General features: G+C 29.6%; 2 protein-coding genes across 2 annotated transcripts; one reads left to right on the forward strand and one right to left on the reverse strand.

Moving 5' to 3' along the window:
• Positions 1-10,196: 10,196 nt before the first annotated feature.
• LOC102599082 (putative 4-hydroxy-4-methyl-2-oxoglutarate aldolase 2) lies at positions 10,197-14,561 on the reverse strand. The gene is made up of 2 exons (XM_006354976.2): positions 14,322-14,561; positions 10,197-10,912 (listed from the first exon to the last, which is right to left on the reverse strand). The coding sequence occupies exon 2, from the start codon at positions 10,896-10,898 to the stop codon at positions 10,398-10,400; it is 501 nt and encodes a 166-aa protein (XP_006355038.1). The 5' UTR covers positions 10,899-10,912; positions 14,322-14,561; the 3' UTR covers positions 10,197-10,397.
• A 929-nt stretch (positions 14,562-15,490) lies between these two features.
• Positions 15,491-19,052, forward strand: LOC102599403 (annexin D5-like). Its single transcript, XM_006354977.1, has 6 exons — positions 15,491-15,618; positions 16,235-16,380; positions 16,477-16,695; positions 17,704-17,919; positions 18,009-18,098; positions 18,736-19,052. The coding sequence occupies exons 1-6, from the start codon at positions 15,543-15,545 to the stop codon at positions 18,937-18,939; spliced, it is 951 nt and encodes a 316-aa protein (XP_006355039.1). The 5' UTR covers positions 15,491-15,542; the 3' UTR covers positions 18,940-19,052.
• The last annotated feature ends 5,418 nt before the right edge of the window (positions 19,053-24,470 follow it).

The following is a 24,470-nucleotide window of genomic DNA, read 5'->3' on the forward strand; positions in this document are numbered from 1 at the left end:
GCAATGTATAAATTAGTAATAAATGCTATTTTACAAGTTATTTTATTCAAAAAAGTGGAATAAAGAAGAAAATCTCCAAAGGGGCCATTCGTAAATGATTAATCTTTCAATTTTATGATAATCTCCGAATGGTTGTGATGGAGCAGTAAATATTTTTTCATCTTTAACTAGAGGTTTTGAATTTGAGTTCCCCTAAATATGGAGTCGCCTTTATAAGAGAGCGTTTTACACTAAATATGAAACTTTCTAATGCGAATTTAAATTTAGTCGAATTTCAATATAGACATCAAATGCTAGAAAGAAAAATAATAATATATGTCTCAGTAGTTAAAAAAACAGTTCCTAATTTATGGTAAATGCAATTATTTTCCTACTTTCTAAGGCACCATAAACTTTACTATATTGCTAAAGTTAGTTTACTTTTCTTTTTCTTTTTATTTTTACCCAATCACTTTTGGTTGTTCTCCCAATTAATTAAATATTAGCCAGTCATCTTCTCCAGTTTATGAATTTTTTACTTATATATATTTTTTTACTTATTGGATTCTAATAATAAGTTATCTATACATATAAAATATTTTTTTTGATATATATAGTCTGAGTCAAAATTACTGAATTGTGTTGTTTGCTTACTATTTTTTTAAAAGTATATTTTTTTTAAAGTGTTTGAGTTAATTAATCATTAATAGTTGTAAAGTTATAAAGTGTGATTAAAATGATAAGGCATATGATTCTCCATTAATCATGATTAATAAGATATAATTTCAAGTGGTAAAGAATTTTTGTATTGATATTTATTATTATTCCTCATTTTTGTAAGCTACATTTTTTAAATTGCCCTCATTGAGACCAGAAAAAAAGTAGTTTTATTCGGTGTAATTTTACCAACAGGGTTTGACAAGAATATATATTGTTTCTGATAAATTCTTAGCTTAAGTAAAAATATATCATTAATAATGGATGCATGTAAATTCGTCTGAACATTACAATTGCACATAAGAAAAATGAATAAGACAAATTATTATTCACTATATATACCATGTAAACACTCATGTTAACTAGTCAATTTGTATTTGTACATATACCACAAATTAAAAATTAATTTTTCCTATTCTTTAATATAATTGCCATGATAATTAGTTAATTAGGTTATAATCATGCAACAAAAAGTTGGCTCTTGTGGCCTACCATGAAATGATTTAAATTTGACCAGATTAATTAGAGGATGAGATAATACATGATTAATTGGTTGTTAGTTTTTGATTCATTTTATTATCTTATATGCTCTCTTGTCACATCTATAATTGGGATATTATTATTATAATAGATATAGATTACCTAAATATATGTTTATAATTGCTTGGGTCAGTGTTGTTTCTAGAATTGCCATATGGATTGTAATAATGTCCAATATTATTTTTTTCACCACACAATTATATTATACACCTAAATATTTTGTAAACTCAACCTCCCAAATAGATTATTTTTAAAATAATAATAATTCGTACACTCTTTTTTTCCCACTTTATATGATATCTTTTGTTTTTCGAGATTCAAATCGAGCTCCAGCCTTGCTTGCTTTCTTCACCAGCGTTCGTCAGATGTATCACTCATCTCGCTCCCCACGGAGCGGTAAGGGATCTTCTTGTGTGTTATAATCTTTACGGGAATAAATCGCATATGTTGGTTGAGAATTGCTCGGGAATTCATTGATAATGACTTTGCCAGGTTCTAGGGTGGCTACTCTTCTTTTTTGTCGATAGAGTAACACTTATCATAATTATTTTTAAATATTTAAATTTTTAATTCTAAATGTTTAATAGATTTAATTTAGTTTTTCGTAGCATTGATTTCTTAGAATTTTAAGTTGGGAGGATATATAATCTTAATCTCTTCACCAAATTTAGTTGTAAGATTTTTTCCTTTTAATTTCAACATGTATAGTACTATGTTTTTGACACGTAACTCCTACTAGATATAATGTAGCATGTAAATAGAATATTTCAAGCATGCTAATACTAAAAAGAACTTAAAATCTTCACGTGGTATTCTATTTGGAGATATAACTATTTAGTTTCTTTTTTCTTTCAAAAAAATATTTGGGGGGTAGGGGAGGGGAAAACGAGGGATTACAAGATGTGTGAATCGAAAATGGGAAAGGGTCAAAAATATCATTTAACTTTGTTTTATTGGTTGATTATACTCTTACCATTAAAATGAAGTTATTCTTACCACTGCCGTTACTAATTTCACGTTTGTACCCGTCAATTGGATGGAAAATCCCAAATCAATTAAAATTACCCAATTTTATTGTTTTTTTGAAAAGGAACACAAGTTTAAAGATAAAGATGAACAAAAATGGGCTATATTATTAGGTGGGTTGGATCGGATTAAAATTGGATAATTTTAATTGATTTGGGACTTTCCATCCAATTGAAGGGAACATATAATAAAATTAGTAACGACATGGGTAAAAATAACTTCATTTTAACGGTAAGGGTATAGTCAACCAATAAAACAAAGTTGAGGGGTATTTTTGACCCTTTTCCCTATAGAAATTCTCATAATTAGAGGGGTAGAGCTAGAAGTTTGGATGCAAATTCAATGAACTCATTAGCTTTTACTCAAATAGTCCATTTATATTAAGGAATGATATATATGTATATACACACTAAATTTAAAATTTAGTAATTAAAATTCAAAATTCATAAAATTAAATTTTTGGCTCTAACTCGACTCACAAACAAGGTAAAAGTTTGAGTAACTAACCAACTGAGCTACTAAGTCAGCATTTTTAAGTGATATTCTAATTAAACACCTCAACTTCTAATAAAATATTTTAGTTAGATGCATATTTTATTCGTCTAAATAAAATATACTGAAAAAAAGGTTATATATTTTAATATGTTTTTATTAAGGAACCCTATCGACCAACCAATTTGACATGATGGTCAAAGTGAAGTCTACAAATTGCTACTTGCCTATATATATGTTGACCATTTAGTTTGATTTAATTGTCAAACTTTTTGAACATTCAAATGTTTTTATATCCTCAATTTGAACAAACAAAACTGACCAAATGACAGCTCATTTTGCTTATAATGTTCATGCAAATAATGTATTTTTATTCCCCTCATATTCTTTATTTTGTGTTGTTAAATAATGATATAACCAAGTACACATGAATGATTAACAAGTAATTAATATATTTAGCTAAGTATAAATTAAATTTTCTTGTCAACCTTTTTCTTTTATGTACCTGCAACTTGTTTGATCCATCTTGGTTTACAGATTTACGATAGTTACGAGCAGATCGAATTATGAGTTCAGTGAAATTAATAATTTAAATTCAAAATTTTGTATTGAAATTTAAAAAAATCTCTTAATAAGCATAAATGATTTATTTCAATCAGTAACCCATTTTAATTTGTTCATGCAATTATTTTCCTTTTCTTAACTAAAAAATAAATCGAAACAACATTTAGCTATCCCGTTTGACTGATTTTATGGAACTTTTTCAAGTGATTTTTTGTTTTTCACTTACAAAATTCTATTATTTCCAGAATAAATACATATTCAACATATTTAGACTCAACTTGATTATTAAATATCTTTTTCAACTTTTTGACAAATATTATTTTTCGGAAAAATCATAATTTTTTTCATGTCCAAATTAAATGCCTACTTAAAATCTTAAAACCACCTCAAAATAATGTATGGTTCATCAAGCTCCTTAATTATTTGTTAATCACGCATTCACGTGGGATGCTCGTAGTTTCCACATACTTCTTTTCTTTAACAAATCGAACAAATTTTTTCATCTATCTCAATTTATATGATCAGATTTAAAATATACGGAGTCAAAATACTTAAGTTTAAGTACGAATCCAAGTAAAATTTCTTTAAAATAAATTTTACTCTTTAAATACACACACAAATAGCACTATATATCAACATAGTCAATAATTAAAAACAGTTCCAAAAAAATTGAGAAAACTATCGTTAAATAAAAAATAATTTAACTCTTCAAATGGTATTATCCTCACATAAAATGAGACGGAAGGAGTAATTTATTTTAAAAACTTCCTCAATTTTGTCGTATTTTTTCTTTCTTTCCATTTCTCTTGTTTATGTGATATTCTCCCATTTCGATTTGTTTTGTCTTCTTTTTTTTTCTGACAATTTTTAATTTTTTTTAACATGACACTTTTACAAGATTTGTATATCTTTAATTTAAAATCATAAAATTTAAAAACCTTTTATTATTTCCGTTTAAAATCAAAATCTGACAAACAGATTAGGGGAGTATCTAATCAGGGCGTTGGGACAATGATCTGATTTGTCACTACAACCACTTATGTTATGTTATATATTATTATAAGGTTGTATATTTGACTTGATATTAGAATAGAGACATTTCACCTTCTATATTTAATTCATTCTTATCCTTTACCTGTTTATATTTCATATGAAGATTAATGATTAGTTGGCAGATTAGGATGGAATAATACAATTAGTTGGTGGTTAATTTATTAAATCAAATATATAGATAGTAATATGTATAATAGACTATTAGTAGTTCCCACTTAGATTAATTAATAAACAATTTTCGTAATTAATTAATGTAATTTTTGTTATGAATAAGTACAAGACCTATCATCATCATCTCAACTATATCACACGATGGAATGACGTAAATACACAATAATGCATGTGTTCTAGGTGTATATTTAATTTGTGTGTATTTTGGTGAGGGGAGGTTCGGACAGGGCAGAGTAAGGTAGGGTCGAAGTGTTAAGTCACTTTTGTTTTTTTGGTGAAAAATTATATTATTTATACACGGTTAAAATTATATTTTATGCATATATAATAAATGTTGAACCTTATTTACCTTCTTCTTGTATTTACTTCTTCATATTTTCAATTCTTTCATGAAAATTCTGATTCACCACTAAATTTGGGAGGGGTGGACGTGGACGGAGAGGGCAGAGTAAGGGGCATTAAATGAACAAGTTAGATTGAATTTGAGCGGATCAAAATATGTCAAATTAATAAATAAGTGGCTCATACGTGGACGATAGGGCAGAGTAAGGGTGTCAATAGGCAGATTGAATTAAATTTGGGTTAATGGTATAGCCAAAAATTTCATAAAGGATGTCCAAACTTTGGATAGTAAATTTTAAAAAACAAACAAAAACTCTATAGAGGATTTGATATTGCATGCACTGCATACTTTTGCACTCAATTACTACGGAGCTACTGCTCATTTCACGTTTTGTGCCATATAGGTTTTGTGCATGTCGCTAAACTACGAGTTTCCATTGGTTCTCAAGCCGTTCAGAATACTATATATACCAATATAAAGTAAAATTTGACTTATATATAGTACACTTTTCGACGTAGAATATCCAACTGAACACTCCAACATTACCGTAGCTCCGCTCTTGATTTGGGTGGGTCATTAGTTACATGAGTTGTAATAAATTAAGCTGAAATGTGCTAAAAAAGATCCACCTATTTTTAATAACCAGAATTCTCGATTCAAACTCTAAAATAGTAATAAAAAATTAATAGAGGAGTATTTCTTCTTTAACAAGCTTTATACGAATTTAAACTAATCAGAATTTAAAACGAATATTCAACCCCAGATGGAAATAAGAAAAAGAAAAAAACTCCTCTTTTCCCCCTTTTTCTTTTCTACTTCTTTTTGCATTTAAACTCAAGATTATAGGCAAAAATAATTTTTCAATCTTTCCTTCCTTCCCTTTCTTTTCTCTCATTTCACACAAAGCATTTTCTCAATACAGAAATAATAGATATATCATATATGGACCCAAACCTTTTATTTTCAAAAAAATATCATATTTAGCCTTACCAATCAGAGTGGATGCCTTGATGATTAAAATACTATGAAAATCTTTTATATGGGTCCAATATTTTTATTTTGTCTCTTTTCTTTATTGGAAACAATGGTTTCTTTGCATTTTTTTTTCTCTTTTGAGTCATGTAACCATATCCAAGATATAAGATTGATATATTATTTAGCTTTAAAGTCATAATTAAAATATAATAACAAGTTTTGTCCTTTTTTGTCCTTTTAATATGCACAACTCATGAATAATTTAACAAGATAGATAAAACGAAAAATAATACAAAATTTTGCTAGCTCGTCATCCGACAAAGTTGGTAAATAATTGGAAACCACAAGTAATTAAGATTTGTAATTCAGTAAAGGAAAACATGTGAACAGTTTAACAAGATTGGTAGAATGAAAATTGTATTAAAATTAGCTTGACATAGTTTGTGAATAAGGCAACATTTGTCAATACGGCCCGATTTATGAATTATTTAACAAAATGTGTAGAATAAAGATTATTCCAAACTTATGGCATGTCCAACATAAGTTGTGAATAAAGGTAATTCACCAATAATCTGATATAATTTGTGAATAATTAAGCAAGATAAATAATATAAATTGTACCAAATTACTTATTACTCGGCCCATTCAACATATATATATATAACTTGTGAAAAGCAAAGACAAGATTTATTGATTCCATAAAACTAGTAAGCAATTTAACAAGATAAATGAAAATTTTGATTCCGTCCCACCCATCTATATATAATGAATGAATACTTGAACAACAACTTGCTAATTTTTCTAAAATCCTTCTTTAATTTGTTAGCTCAACCACCCCCAAAAGTAGAATTTATTCATTTAATTTACTTTAATATTCTCTTTGGTAGTTATATTCAATTATGGTTATCTTGTGGTCCTGGTGGACCTATGTTAAAATACTATCAAGTATACTTTTCCAACATAGACATAATTTCAAGTGTTACAAGCATCTTTAATTTGTATCATATAATAAAAACAGATATATAACTTTTACATGATGTGTCGATATTAATTGAACAAGGAAATTAATTTCTAGCACTATGGTTTATTTATATATGAATGTTTCTGACATTATATATCCACAATGTCCTCCTCCTAATTTACATGAAGTGACAACCTTCATTGGAATTTTAAACATTCTTATCATGTTTAAAATTATATAATGTCCATATATATATATATATATATAATGTCCAGGAGATGCAAAGGAATTTTATATGTTTCGATAGATGTTTTTTAAATCAGAATTCACGTTATTTTAGTAGTGACACGTGAAAACTAATTTACGGATATTGAAAAAGGTTTATAAGTTAAGGCTTTGAACTATTCCAATTTCCATCCATCACCCTACATTTTTCAGTTAGATGTTTTAATTAATTTCTTCACATACCAATTATCAGAAAATAAATGGACAGATTAATTAGAAGGCCAAGATCCATAAAATAAGTTGAATCCTAAAAAAAATGAATGATTTTTTTTAATATTCCTCTCTAGAAATTAAGCTATATAAACATTGACATATACTCTCTTCATCCCATAATAATTGCCACATGTTACTTTTTGAGACTTAATTTGATCAATTTTTAAATTAAAATATTAAAAAACTATAAGTTGTAATTCTTCTTATATCAATAAGATGAAAAAAATATCTTTAAACTATTGACAAAATTTAAGTGATTCGACTCTGAAAAAATAAAACGTGATAAATATTTTAGAACAGAGGAATAATTAACAACACGGGACACTCGTGTACTATAACTTAGTGGAGTAGGTTTAGTAACTAATATAATACACAATTAGATATAGAGCTAATTAGGCACAAAATAAAAAGTTTAACAAAACTTTCCAGATTAATTAAATAATTTTCAGATAAAACAAAGATAAATAATAGAAGTTCGGTGAAGACATTGATTGCAATAGGAAAATTATTATATTATCAATTTTTAAAAGGAAAATTAAAGGGAATACTAAATGTAGGAAATAGTGGGTTGATATTTGTGGGACAATCTATACAATAATCATCATTAATAATATTGATTAATCAATAGTGGTTAAGCAGTTCTTTTTCTGATAAGGATGCATACAAAAATGTTAATTATTGTCATCCAAAAACTAATAAAATAAACTTTAATAGATGATGATAAATCAAATGACCAAAAAAAAGAATTATAATAACAATGGATGTAATTCCATAAGATTGGGTAATTAAACATTTTAGGATTCTACCATTTCAATAATTAAAATGAATTAATAATATATATATAGTTGTAGGAATGAGTTAAATGAATTACTAAATGTAGGAAATAGTGGGTCGATAGTCAATGAAATGAGATGAAAATTATGAGGTTTCACACTTAAATTTCAGTAGAGGCAATTTTCTTTTAGGTGATTTGTTAGTATCTGTTTAGGCCTTAGTGGATTAAGTTATTTAGTATATCAACTGATGAAAGATAACCAAAATCTAATAAATTTAATTGAGACTCATACAAATAAGTCCAAACATTGTGATTGTAAAAAAGAAGAAGATAGATGAATTATTTAATTGACAATTAATTTTCGTTTACTTGATTGAAAAAAGACATAAAAAATACAATTAATTGTAATTTACTTGATTGAATGAAAAAAGACATAAAAAATACAATTAATTGTAATTTACTTGATTGAAAGAAAGACATAAAAGAACAATTAATTGTAATTTACTTGATTGAAGAAAGACACAAAGAACAATTAATTGTAATTTACTTGATTGAAGAAAAACACAAAGAACAATTAATTGTAATTAACCTTTTCTATAAAATTTTCATTCGATGTTCGATATCTATTTTGAGACCCGTTTAATTCTTAATTTGCGTAAGAAAGTTAGCTTTTCCAATGGATCAATGGTCTTTTTGGTTGGTTTCTAAAAAGTTAGCTTTTCCAAGTACAGTTTTGCTGTCACAGTAAAGATGCAGTTTTGGCAATATGAAGGACAATTATTTTTCAAGGCCACGCTTCTCGAACCATTCAGTCATCTAGTTTATAGAATATGTATAAAGTATACATACTTTATACTAAATATACATTTACTATTAATTTAATATACATACTTATACACCACACTATACACATACACTGGTAGTGTATATTTTGTGTATACGTCGATCATATTGATAAACCAATTAACTCATATATATATATATATATATATATACACCTCGCAAAAAGTCCAAGCTACTATATTTTGTCTAATTATATTAGGGAAAAAATTGTGAAATGTTTGTCACTAATGGTGCCCTTAATAAAGTTGTTGAACTACTTATTCTTGAATTTGTTTTCAGTCATATGTTCGTGAACTTTATGCATAAATGTTTGCAGTCTAATTTTTCCTGGCTAATAATTCTACGATTTCGGACAAAAATGACGAAAATTTGTCTTTCAAATGCATATGTTGGAAGTTTGTTTGCTTCTATATTGTTTGAAGTTTTAGGCTTTGGCACGCCAAACTTCATATGTGTATGTCTAAGGTTGGTTTAAAATGGCTAAACTTGCAAACATTTAGAAACTTTGGCTATGTCTTAAATAGAGATCTTGAAATCGGCTATCTATACACTTCCCTCTAAAAATTTTCTTGGAATTATTAAAGAAGTACGAACTGTTTCAGGGGATCATGTCCTGAGAGACCTGTTGTTTGCTCTTGAATATGAAGTAAACATGATCACAAGCCAATACCTTAGTGTTATCGAAGGGCGAAGGTATAGGAAAGACAAAAAGATTCAATTCTAACTTCGGAGAGCCAACATTTTTGTTGATTGCAACTAAATCCGTCCCCCACTAGGGCAACAATGGGCTTTTGCTTTGTCTAACTTCGCGTGAAAATCACTCTTTAATTTTGGGAAACTTACGTAAATGTACCCTTCGTCCAACTAGTTTACCAACATTACCTATACATTTCAACTATACATGTTGTGTATATGTATATACAATATATTACCTATACACTGTGTATATATTTTGTAAACTAGATGACTGAATGATATTTCACAGTAATTTTCCCCCCTCCTATCTCTAAACCACTCACATTATGTATCACATCAGACAACACAAGTCAGATTTGTTTTAAACTTTTAGTCATCAATTGCAGCAAGCCCTGCATATGTATAAGAGCTTTAAAAAAGGACTGCCCCGTGCACTAAAACTCTCGCTATACACAGGGTCCGGGGAAGTACACAGTCTTACCTTGCATTTCAGCCAGAGGCTGTTTCCAAGGCTTTATACCATGAAGAAATCACTTTCAAGATTCCTTAAGAACACTAATATATGCAGTGTCAAATATTCCAAAAAACTGCAGTTGAAATACTAAATAAACCATGTTTAAGGCAAAATAGAGTAGACTTAAAAACGTGTTCACGTCGAGTTTGACTTACAACATACAATAGATTAATGAAGCTCGCGATTCCCATAGCATAAAAATAAGTTCACAACTGATATGCACTTACTTAAGGCATGGTGATACATGTTCTCAAACACATAGCTCCATTTTAGAAATCAGAATGCCATCGGTATCTGCATAAAGCCACTCACCATCGCAGATTCTAGTCCCGGCAATGGTTATGGGAACGTGCTTCTCTCCGATACCTTTCTTATTGGCTTTCATTGGATGTGAAGCCAGAGCTCTGACTCCGATATCACAGCCATTGATTTCGTCCACGTCCCTTACACAGCCATTTACTACGATCCCAGCCCATCCATTGTTTTGAGCTTGTACTACAGGGTTGCCACCCAAAATTGCACATCTTAGACTACCACCCCCGTCGACTACAAGAACTCTACCGTTACCTTTCTCCTCGAGAAACTCACGAACCAAAACATTGTCTTCGAATACTTTCAGAGTGACAACAGGTCCAGAGAAGACTTGGCGCCTGCCATATATTTTGAAGATTGGCTGCAGTGCCCGTAGTTCACCACTCACAATAAGCTGTGGATTTGCATCGCAAACTTCAGCAGTGGTGACCAAGGCCATCCTACGTTAAACACCTGCAGGGAATAGAGGATATAATTTGTATTACTTGTAAGAAAAAAACCACATTCCTTTTGTTCTGCATCACTTAAATGATCATCTTTGTTAATATCGAAAACAAATATGAATCGAACAAATGGTAAAATAAGAGAAAAATGATTTTCGTTACGCATTTTATGTAGTGCTTATGTATTCAAGAAGACAGTCAGATTTCACTTCTTTTAATTTTGCAAGACATTTAACTTCGTGTATGAGAGAACGTAGAAAGAGAAGTTCACGGATTATGCTCCGTACATGATCCTAACATAAAGAAACATTCAAATTAGATTACTTGAAGAAGTATCTCACGATAGCCACCATTTGTTCCACCAATCAATTAAAACTGTTCAGCTAGAGAAAACTCAACTATAAACGAGAGGTCAATCACCAGCACCACATTTTTCGCATGACAAATGATTCTCATGTCAACTGATACTCTCAATCTTATGTTTATCATTATTAGCCAGCCTATTGATTTCACTGGCCCAAGCATCATTAAAACTCAAATCACTTTTAGCACAATCTGGTGCTATAATCTTGTTCCGAGGCTTCCAAGCCTTACTTATTTTAGGCCAGTTTATATTATTACATAAGCATATCTCAATTGGTCTTTAAGTCAATTTATAAATACTATTATTAAGTCCAAAACCTTGCAATCTAATAATGGTTCTGGAAACCAAAAGCAATTGAGAATGACTTTCATCATTAACAATTCCTCACCAGAAGTTGGCCTAATAGAGCTCTAGATCATGATCTTACCGACTCAAAGCTCTCGTGAGGTCTTGTTAGCATGCTCTACCAAATTAAGTGGGAAGTCTCAAGAACAAGTTAAGAGTTAGATGACAAGAAGGGGTTGCTCAGATGGCAAGCACCATCCACCTCCAATCCTAAGGTTGTGGGTTGAGTCACCAAGGGAGCAAAAAAGCGTGGGAGCTCCCAGGGACAACAACAACAACATACGCAGTGAAATCCCACAAGGGCGGAGCTAACTCCTATTCCTACCCAAAGTAAAAAAAAACTAATATCACCAAATCAAGAATACGTTAGATCCTCACCCCATATTTGATTAGAAAAAAGATTGCTATGGGACCAGATAGTTGAATCCCTTTATAGAACAAATAATCCAGGTAGGTGAAATAAACACATCTAAAATGAAAAATCAGAACATATTTATGGAAGTTTTAACAACCCCGCTTCACTAAATGAAGAATCTTAATAGATCTCATAAATAAGCACCAAAATCATCATATTACTCACTACAATGGAAATTTTTCAAGAACCTTAGCACAATCAGCTAAAGTAGCAAATAAAGCAACAAACTTTAAACATATTTATGGAAGTTCCAACAACCCAATTCATAAAATCAAGAATCTTGATCAATATCATAAAATAAGCACCAAAATCATCAATTTACTCACAACAACGGAAAATATTAAAGAACATTAGCACAATCAGCTAAAGTAGCATATAAAGCAACAAGCTTTCAATATATTTATGGAAGTTTCAACAACCCCACTTCACCAAATCAAGTAAATACTTGATCAATCTCATAAATAAGCACCAAATCATCAATTTACTCGCAACAAATGGAAATTTTTCAAGAACCTTAGCACAATCAACTAAAGTAGCAAATAAAGCAACAAACTTTAAACATATTTATGGAAGTTCCAACAACCCCAATTCATAAAATCAACTTGATCAATCTCATAAATAAGCACCAAAGTCATTAATTTATTTATAGAAAATGGAATTTTTTTAAAGAGTCTTTGCACAATCAGTAAAGTAGCAAATAAAGCAACAAACTTTAAACATATTTATGAAAGTTTCAACAACCCCAATTCAATAAATCAACTTGATCAATCTCATAAATAAGCACCAAAGTCATTAATTTATTTATAGAAAATGGAATTTTTTTAAAGAGTCTTTGCACAATCAGTAAAGTAGCAAATAAAGCAACAAACTTTAAACATATTTATGAAAGTTTCAACAACCCCAATTCAATAAATCAACTTGATCAATCTCATAAATAAGCACCAAAATCATCAATCTACTCACAACAAATGGAAAATTTTCTAGAACCTTAGCACAATAAGCTAAAGTAGCAAATAAAGCTACAAACTTTAAACATATTTATGAAAGTTTCAACAACCCCAATTCAATAAATCAACTTGATCAATCTCATAAATAAGCACCAAAATCATCAATCTACTCACAACAAATGGAAAATTTTCTAGAACCTTAGCACAATAAGCTAAAGTAGCAAATAAAGCTACAAACTTTAAACATATTTATGAAAGTTTCAACAACCCCAATTCAATAAATCAACTTGATCAATCTCATAAATAAGCACCAAAATCATCAATCTACTCACAACAAATGGAAAATTTTCTAGAACCTTAGCACAATAAGCTAAAGTAGCAAATAAAGCTACAAACTTTAAACATATTTATGAAAGTTTCAACAACCCCAATTCAATAAATCAACTTGATCAATCTCATAAATAAGCACCAAAATCATCAATCTACTCACAACAAATGGAAAATTTTCTAGAACCTTAGCACAATAAGCTAAAGTAGCAAATAAAGCAACAAACTTTAAACATATTTATGAAAGTTTCAACAACCCCAATTCATAAAATCAACTTGATCAATCTCATAAATAAGCAACAAAATCATAAATTTATTTATAGAAAAATGGAATTTTTTTTAAAGAGCCTTTGCACAATCAGTAAAGTAGCAAATAAAGCAACAATCTTTAAACATATTTATAAGAATTCCAACAAGCCCACTTCACCAAATCAAGAAAATTCTTGATCAATCTAATAAATAAGCACCAAAATCATCAATCTACTCGCAACAAATGGAAAATTTTCTAGAACCTTAGCACAATAAGCTAAAGTAGCAAATAAAGCTACAAACTTTAAACATATTTATGAAAGTTTCAACAACCCCAATTCATTAAATCAAGAATCTTGATCAATCTCATATATAAGAACCAAAATCATAGAAAATATTCAATAACCTAAGCACAATCAGCTAAAGTAGCAAATAAAGCAACAATCTTTAAACATATTTATGAAAGTTCCAACAACCCCAATTCATTAAATCAAGAATCTTGATCAATCTCATATATAAGACCAAAATCATAGAAAATATTCAATAACCTAAGCACAATCAGCTAAAGTAGCAAATAAAGCAACAATCTTTAAACATATTTATGAAAGTTCCAACAACCCCAATTCATTAAATCAAGAATCTTGATCAATCTCACAAATAAGCACCAAAATCATCAATTTTACTCAAATCAAAGTGAAATTTTTCAAGAAAGTAAGAAACTTTAAACCACAAATTGAACCTGAGAAATGGGATTTGAAGGAGGATGTTATACCTGATGGAGATGAAGTAGATTTTTGCTGACTTGTTTGAAGATGGGAGAGGAAGAGAAGAAGAGATCTGGATCACTAGTAGATCTTTGCAACTGTATTATAACTATTTTTTCCTCAAAAATAGCCACTGTACCACCACGTGCCTCCTCAAAAGAATCTTAGTTTTTTGCTATACAATATAGGCAAAAATATCAGACTTTTTGGATGTCTGTTATGTTGTCTGAGGAGAGCATTAGGACAATCTGACCTTTTACTATGTGATTTTTTTTTGAAATCGAATAAAATATTTATAATCAAACGCTAATTAAAAAGATGAATATTTTATTTGTGATAAGTAGCTAAGGAATTTATGCACTTTATGACTTTATTAACTTATAGACATTCTTTGTACATATTTTGTTAAATTATTGACTTTAATATAAGTTATTGAGCTAAAATAACTCAAAGATATTCTTATCTATTTAGGATCAAGCCTACACGCTTTTCGTCAAAGAGCCTTGTACCATTAAAAGTATCTCTATACTTTATGATTAAAAAAAATTACATTCAATGATCCTGAAAATTGTTGGTCTAAAATTATTAACCTTCACTTGTCCAAGGACAAACTTCCAAGATCAAAAGTAAAAAATTATTTAACTTCAAATTTTAATTATTACCTCCAAGATTATTCTTGTAAATCACCCTTTATGATAACTTTCATTTCTTTTCAACCGCAAATATAAAATTTTATTCGCACGTCCAACAACTAAGTCAACAAATGCAAAAAATTCTCTTTTTCATAATAATAAGGTACCACAATACGAAGGAGGAGGAGGAGGAAACTCATTATCTTATCTATATTCGATATTTATATTAAATCAATTTAATTTTGATAATTAAATATTAAAATAAAAATACATAATCATTTAATACCATAATTAAATAATACATATATTTTTGTTGGCACGTATTTTATTTCTCACATAATCTTTTATGGTGAGACGCATTTGTAGTTGTACCATTCATGTAAAGCTTTCCGATTCTACCCTTTGAATTGCTTGCTTTTGTACGTCTCCTTTAATCTATTGAAGGTCTCTCTGTTTCTCTCTCTCGTTAACAATTTTCGTTAAAAGAGAGAGAGAAACAATCCGCAACGGGGGATTAATTTTTTTATTATTTAATTTGTAAATGGTCGTAAAAGATCATTCATTATCAGCAGGAGATTAATTAGCAGATAATATAATATGGCTACCTTGATTATACCTCCTGTCTTAACTTCGCCCCGCGATGATGCTGCACAACTTTATAAAGCTTTCAAGGGTAATTCAATAATTTCACCTTATTGAATTCTTTTCTTATTCTTTGACTTTTACTATATATTTCGTGTTGCTTTGTTTTGTTGTCCTTATATTTCAATCCGGCTTTTCTTTTGCTTTTTTTTGAGTTGATGATCTAGACTTATGAGATTACACTGAATATATTGTTGTCTGTTATTTAATTTTTTCTGATTAAAAGCATTTATACAAGTATTGATTTTTCTAAGAAAAAGTGTTACTCAAGAGGGTTGATGTGTTTGGTAAGTTTTTTAAAAAATGAATACAATATTTTTAAATAGTAGATTAGTAGTAGAAGTTACCAACATGCTTTTTTTGAAACTTTGACCAAATTCACACTTTTCAAAATTATTTTTTAAAAAAACACTTTTAAAAGATTTACAGTAAACATTTTCATATCATGCATCACATATCCAAATTTTAATACTTGCTACAATATATAACAACACAAAATACCATGTATCATATAGTCTTTAGACATTCTTATTTGGAGTTCGAATTCAGGATTTAAGTTTTACAAATTCAAAATTTAAGATTCTCAACATTGAACGCGTTATATTTTTTACTATTGTTCATATGATTACTTTCTTTTGCTATTCCAGGATTTGGATGTGATACTGCACCACTCATCAATATCCTTGCCCATCGCGATGCAACTCAACGCGGTCTCATTCAACAGGAATACAAAGTTATGTATTCAGAAGATCTTAGTAATCGCTTATCTAGAGAGCTTAGTGGTGACAACAAGGTATATGTGACGTTAGAATTTAACTTATACACATCGATTTTGCTTCAAGTTGTCTTCTGTACGTTGATTTTGTTTCATTTGGATCGATAAATTCAGAAAGCATTCTTACTATGGATGCATGATCCAGCAGTAAGGGATGCTACTATAGTCAGACAAGCGTTGAGTAGCGTTGTTGTTGATCTAAGAGCTGCTACTGAAGTAATATGTTCTAGGACTCCTTCACAGATACAATATTTCAAGCAAATCTATTATACTATGAATGGTGTTTACCTTGAGCACGATATTGAATCGCGAACATCTGATGATCATAAAAAGGTATTGATCTTATCCTCTGCATTTGATGATGATGGTGACTCGAGCTCACAATCTTAGGATTGGAAATAAGGGGTTACCATCCGAGCAACTCCATTTGTTGTTGGCTTTTGAAATTCCTCTCATGTAGTAATCTGTTTTTCGATATATCTGTTGTTCTTGTGTGAATTTTTCCTCTTTTTTTCTAATTTTTTTGCTCCCTTGTTGACTCGAACTCACAATGTTAGGGTTGGAAGTAAGGGGTGGTTACCATCCGAGCAACTCCATCTGTTGTTGGCTTTTGAAATTCCTCTCATGTAGTAATCTGTTTTTCCATATTTGTTGTTCTTGTGTGAATCTTTCCTCTTTTTTTTCTAATCTTTTTGCTCCCTTGCTGACTTGAACTCACAATGTTAGGGTTGGAAGTTATAAGGGGTGGTTACCATCCGAACAACTCCCTTTTGTCTCCATATGTTGTTGGTTTTTGAAATTCCTCTCATGTAGTAATCTGTTTTTTCGATATATCTGTTGTTCTTGTGTGAATCTTCCCTCTTTTTTCTAATCTTTTTTGCTCCCTTGGTGACTCGAACTCACAATTTTAGGGTTCGAAGTAAAGGTTTGTTACCATCCGAGCAACTCCTTGTTGTCTCCATGACTCCATCTATTGGCTTTTGAAATTCCTTTCATGTAGTAATCTGTTTTTTCAATACATCTGTTGTTTTTGTGTGAGTTTTTCCTCCTTTTTATAATCTTTCTAGAGGCCTATACCATCCATAGGAGGAGTTAGTTTCTACTAGAGCAAAACTATAACAAGTAGTGGCGGAATCAGAAATTTTACTAAGGGATGTCACACTACTAAAAAAGTAGATACACATTGAAAATAAGGGGATTCAACATATAGTATATATACATGACAAAACCGTTATGTGAATTTACTCATGTTAAAGTAGATAAAGTTCAGTAACCATACGTGAAAAATTTACAAAGAGGATACTGATGTATGTATCGGTGTTGTTTGCTTTTATATAACAGTTGCTTCTATCGTATGTACGTACAATACGCTATGAAGGACCAGAAGTTGACAGTGTTTTAGCAGAACGTGATGCTAAAGCTCTGTATAAAGCAGGGGAGAAGAGATGGGGTACCGATGAGAAGACGTTTATACGAATCTTCACTGAAAGCAGCAGTGCACATTTGGCTTCTGTTAGTTATGCTTATAAAAACAAGTATAAGAACAAATTGAGAAGTGTAAGTACACTTATTTTACTCTCTAATCAGCTTAATTAAGCATTATAAATCTAGTTTACTAATGTGTTTATATACTTAATGTTACACAGGCTGTAAAAAGTGAAACCTCAGGGCTCTTTAGATTTGGCCTCTTGTCTATCTTGAGATGTGCTAAGAATCCAGCAAGCTTCTTCGCGAAGGTATTGTTTACCATACTCCGAAGGTCTCTATGATAGATATTAGTTGGTACTTTTGTAAAAATGGTAACAGTCAGTGTATATCTCTTAAATCCTTGTTGAATAATGTTGGGTAAAGCAAACATCCTGCCTATGGTAAGGTCTAGGTGATAGGTCTGAGATGGTCTTAGGTCAGAGTCTTGGTTGAACATAGCATAGATTTGATAGGCTTGGTTAAGATTAAAGTTGCGTCTAGCTATCAACTATAGACTTTGGTATGATGGTAAGACATTGATCCTAACAAGTGGTATCAGAGCCAAGGTAATCATGAGTTTCAATCCCAGGAACAACATGTTGGAATGGGGGGTGGGGGTGGGGGTAATGTTGGAAATCTTACAGGTAATGTCAATATCCTACCAATGGCGAGTCCCAGGTGATGGCCTAGATCAGAGTCGTTCTAGAACATGACACTTGCTTGACGAACTTGATTAAGAAACAAAGTTATGCACATGCTATCAACTATATTGTTTAGCATAATGGTAATAATTTGATTCTAACACAGAATGTGATTACTTAAATATTGTGTTAAACTTTGGTAAAACCATTCTTGACTTTAATCTTGTACATATTTTCAAACTATTTTCACATTTTTTGCATTCAGCAATTACATAAGGCTATGAAGGGCTTGGGAACGAACGATGCAGCTCTTATTAGAATAATAGTAACACGAGTTGAGATCGATATGCAGTATATAAAAGCAGAATACCGTAAGAAATACAAGAAGTGTCTAAATGATGCTGTTTATTCCGAGACTTCTGGCAATTATCGAACCTTCCTCCTATCTCTTCTGGGGCCAAATTACTAGCGCGCGCGAAGAATGTATAGCTGAAAATGAGTGTATTATATTGTACTATAATTGATGCCTTGTTGAGTTCAGTTTTGTTACAATTGCAATTTTGATAGAGTTAATTTGATATGATGGTGTAAATTTTTTTTCTTTGTTGTATCAAATCATGTATCCTTATGAAGATAAAAGGAAAGAAAAGGTAGTTAACTTTCTTGTGCATTTTTGCATAAATAAGCATGTCTTCAATGTTCTATTCTAATTTTAAGTATCTTAGCCTTGGTAACAGCCTCTTGCAGAAATGTAAGCAATAAGCCCTTATGGACGGATCCTTTCGTGGATCCTACACATAGTGGGAGTTTTAGTGCACCGAACTGCCTCTTTTAGCTGTGATGGTATGATTAGCTTAAAGCTGGGCTGGTTTTTTATCGGCCCATATGTACAAGTTTTTGCATGGACTACCCCTATTTTCTAGCCCGGCTAGTCTTAAATTTTTGTCTCAATCGTTCATTTAATGAAAATTTTCCCATCAAGAGCAACTTTCACATATAGCAAACATAAAATTCATAGTTGTATACTATAGCAAAATTTGCATATTTGCGTTCCATAGCAAACATAAATATGTATATTTCACTATACATATACAAAAGAAGCAGTTGTATAATCTGCTTTGGTATACATATACAAAAAGATCAATTGTATAAAGTGAGAGAGGCGAGTGAGCGAGCGAGATCTGGGAGAGGGGAGAGAGGGGAACGAAAATATATGTATATATACAATTTTCTCTCACTTTATACAAACACAAACGCACTTTATACACTTGCGTTTGTATAAAAAACGAGAGTTCACGCATTTTATACATTTGCGTTTTTGTATAAAGTGAGAGAGGCCAGTGAGACAACAAGATCTGGGAGAGTGGCGAGCTAGATCTGGGAGAGGGAAGACAGGGAAACGAAAATATATGTATATATACAATTTTCTCTCGCTTTATACAAACACAAACGCACTTTATACACTTGCGTTTGTATAAAAAACGAGAGAGGCGAGCGAGATTCACCAGGAGAGAGGTGAAATAGCAACAGCTTGCTATGAGGTACAATTAAATCAAACTATATTTATAGCATTTAATTTAAATTAATAGTTTGCTATTATATACAATTTTCCCATCAAAGTATCCTTAATTATGACCAGAATTTGCTAGGCAAAACTTTTTAGATAATTATTGGCTTAGGTCATAAGTTAGTTTTATAGTATTCTGATTCATAGGCAAGTCTTTTAGAGAATATTTGCTTTTAAGGCATAACTTTTTATACTGAATTTATCATCTGAGACATAACTTATATCACTGAACTTATCATCCTAAAAGAATTCCATTTGTACAAACGTCCTATAAAAGAAGAGTAGAATTTCAAGAAGTGACTTTCTATACATATATATAAAAAAATAAACACGTGAAAAAGCCCTTCGAATAAGCTTACGTAAAGTCAGTATATTGCATGAAACAAAAATTATAATAAGGTGTTTTTATTTATATTTATGCCGGTGAGAGATACCACTAGGGTTTAAATCTTGTCTTGGGTCTATAAAATGCCGGTGAGTATTTTAATAATGACTTTTTTTTTATATAATTGCTCTGTTCAGGTCCGTTTTTAGGCTCATCAACTAATTTTACGAGATATGATATGTCATCTTTCATCAACAACAACATATGTACATATATATAAAAAGAAATCATCCAGTGTCTTTTTGCCTCCGCTGACATTTAAACTTGAAACCTCATAATTAGTATTCCATGCTTCATTTATCACTAGGCCATATTTGTAAACATTAATGATTATTTTTTAAAAATAGAATCTGAGTATGACCAGGTTATTTCTACTAGCTATTTCTAGCACTTCATTATCTTTTCTAAGTTTCATATAAACAAAAGTTTCACTTAAAAAGTTCAAAACATATCTAAAAAATAATACACACACAAAAAGGCTTTATCCATCCATTGAAAATAGTTCAAACTTGATCCAAAAATCCCATTGATAGGTCAATATGATGAAATTATCTATCCATGGGAGACAATAATGCTAAAAATGAACAATGTATTTTTTTTTTATAAAACAGAAATGGTAATAAAATGAGATATGGGCACAGTTCAATGATGAGAGTGATGTTCAACTAAAAGAAAACAGAAATGATAAGAAAATGACAAAAAAATACAACTGATATAAACTGTCAATTAATGTAATAAAAAATAATTGTCTAGTCTACTATGCCTTCTAATAATGGGAAACAATGCTACAACATAACATGGTTTGTCTAGATAGACTTATTTCCACCACATTCTTCAACTTTTTATGAACCATTGAATAAAATAATAAAATTAGTGATTCATCCTTCTACTTTTTCCACTTTCCTAATCAAAATAGTGAAGAAAAAAAAAGGAATTAAAAACGAAAAACTACTTAACTAAACATACATTAATATATACTAATCTTAATTCTAGTTTCAAAAAATTACATATAACATCGCTTTTAATATTTTAAAAGATACAATCAGATAGACAAATCCCTTTAAAATGAGATTAATTTATCATCTTTACATTTAAACGTCCAAATTAATGGTCAATTAACAATTTGAATTTTTTTCTCTCTCCAACAATATACCTCGGCCAATCACCTTACCCAACCGTAACTCTCGTCACCCCACCCCATGTCCTCCACCACTTAGCTCCAGTACCACTCTCTCTTTCTTTATCCTCTCAAATCACGTTTTCATCTTTAACTATCAAAACTGAATTTCGGTAATCAACATTATATGTAGAAGTTTATAACTATTGTAACATGCATTATTATCATGTATCTGATATAGAGATCTTTCTAAGATATTAAGCCTCAATTAATTCGATATTTTAAACATGTATTTCGAATATTCAAATTGACGGATACATATATTTGACGAGTAATGATACATGTATATAAATGACAAAATATGACCTAGAAAGTAATATGGTGATATTGGTCATTGTTGATAAACTCACAATAGCAAGGAACAAAAAAAATACAAATTGATGCCAAGAAGATGAAGTTTACAATTAGAGAATTAGTTTGGTTTTATAATTTCGTTATTTTAGAAAGATTTGTTAAAGTTGATACACTAAGAAATATGCAGATATGTTAGAGTTGTTAATTAAGCCTCAATTACTCCTCTAATTAAGGAAATTAGTTACACATATTTCATTCAAAATTAATAAAACATGTGTCTCAAATATTCAAAGATACATATATTTGGCGAGTAATAATACATGTCTTCAAAGGACGAAAAATGATATATGAAGTAATATTCGAAAATATCAAGAATCATAGTAATTATTAGGACATACACTAGTGGGATTTATGTAGTTTAATCTATTTTATTTTCTCATTCGGTGTTCAGTATTATTGCTTTGGCATACCAACATTATACGTGATTAAAAAAGAAAAAAAATTCATCGATAACACCATCACCAACGTTAAAAAGGAAAGGCCAATAATAACCCTATATATTGATAAAGATATAAATGGGCTAAACTTTTAATGAAAAGTTTAGACTTTGAATAAAAAGCCAAATTATAACTGTCGTTTGCCTTTTTTAATATAAACAAAATTCTATACGTGATTTCACTTTAAGGGAAAGAAAAAATTCTTCAAAATTATTGCTAGAATTGGTGCTTAATTTTATTTGATAAAAAATAAATTGTAAATTGTCATATCCCCAATTAAAGTCACTTGTTTGTTGACGTACTGCTTTAAACAAGATAAGATTCTTGCAAAGATTTTTACAGCTAATATTTTGATTTAGGAAGATCTGTATAGGCATTTGGTCATAAAATTTCAATTTTAAATTTTGCTTTGAAATTAATATGTATTTATGAAATTTGTAGAAAATTTAATTTTAATTTCAAATATCTAATTCTATGAAAAGAAGGATTTTTTTAGAGAAATTAAATCTAAAACTTGTAAAAAAAATAATTAAAAAATTCATGTGTGATAGAGAATAAATTGTTTGTCATGGGAAAGGATTATAATAAAAAATAACTAGTTATTACTGTCTTTGATTTTTTGAACCAATGAATTTTGGTAAAATTTATAAGTATTTGAAAGTTTGTAATAGTATATAATCGCAAATATTTATTTGTAAAAGATACATGCAATCTAGTAGTGTGGCGCTTTAGGATATTTCGATACTTTGTTTATAAATTATGATTTACTCATTAGATAAGATTGTATAATAATTGAAGAAATTTTAATAGTTTTTAGAAATTATACTCCCTCCGTCCAACAATAGTTATCCAATAATACTTGTCCAATTTAGAAAATCAAGGAATAATTTACCTTTTGTGTCTATTTTGCTTTTGCTCTTGCTATTAAAGTACTACTTATTTATCATCTAACACATTTCTCACAACATTAAATTTAATAAAGTCAAAAGAAAATATAATAATGTTACCCCTATTATTTATTATTTCTTAAAGGATGTATCAAGTTAATAATGAACAACTATCGTTAGACAGAAAAAATTATATTTTTATATTTATATAAATATAACTTAAAGAAATCTAAATTATAAATCGTCTAAACAAAATTTTAACTCCAAATCAGATTTCAAAATATATTTTGTCTTAACATGCCGCCCTAAAACAATGTGATATTTGTGAATGACAAATCACAATCACTATCCACTCATATTTTAGACATCAAATTTAACAAGCCAAAGAAAAAGAAGGAATTGGATAGGGATTGCACATGGTGTTATCTCACTTATAGTATATAGTTTTTTATTGTGGTTATTATTTTGCCATCTCATCATATCATAAAGTAATACTTTAAAAATATATATTTTCCAACTAGTATGGAGGTTGCTCACGCTGAGCATGGGGCCAAGTTCAAAATTCTTCATGTTCAATAATAGAGAAAAAAATGAAAAAAAAAAAAAAAAAGACCCTTAATCATCATTATCAATATTTAATAAGAAGTTAAAAGTAATATCTTTTCGTTAATATGTTTACTTCATGTTGAGAGTATTTTCAAAATTATAAATCTCTTCATCTGCATATTTATTTCATATCGGATGATATTTTTAGAATTTTTGTTGACACATCTATCTCATGTTAAAGGTGTTTTTAAAATTTTAATATTTATTCTTTAAAGATACATTCAAAATGTTTTTCTGCTGATAGTTAACTTTCAAGTCAAATAAATGATTTTTTTGTAAAACAAATAAAACGAAACATGTATAAAATGTTGAAAATGTCATTAAATGAAAATGCAGCACATGTATTGGAGCTGAGCAAGTACATAAGTCCATTTTTAGTATGATTTTATTTGGTTCACACTTATACCGCTTCAAAATATAATGTCATTAACTTTTTTAGTCTTCGTCAAATATTTTTTATGTATCTTTTCTTTTAAATCAAAATAAACTTAATCATCGAAAATTGGAAGAAAATAAATTAATCATCGTTACATTGATATATTTGGTCTAAAATTAGTTATGTTGATACTCGATTGACAACTATAATA

The sequence above is a fragment of the Solanum tuberosum genome, unplaced genomic scaffold (assembly GCF_000226075.1).
Source record: "Solanum tuberosum cultivar DM 1-3 516 R44 unplaced genomic scaffold, SolTub_3.0 scf00189, whole genome shotgun sequence".
Classification (NCBI taxonomy): domain Eukaryota; kingdom Viridiplantae; phylum Streptophyta; class Magnoliopsida; order Solanales; family Solanaceae; genus Solanum; species Solanum tuberosum.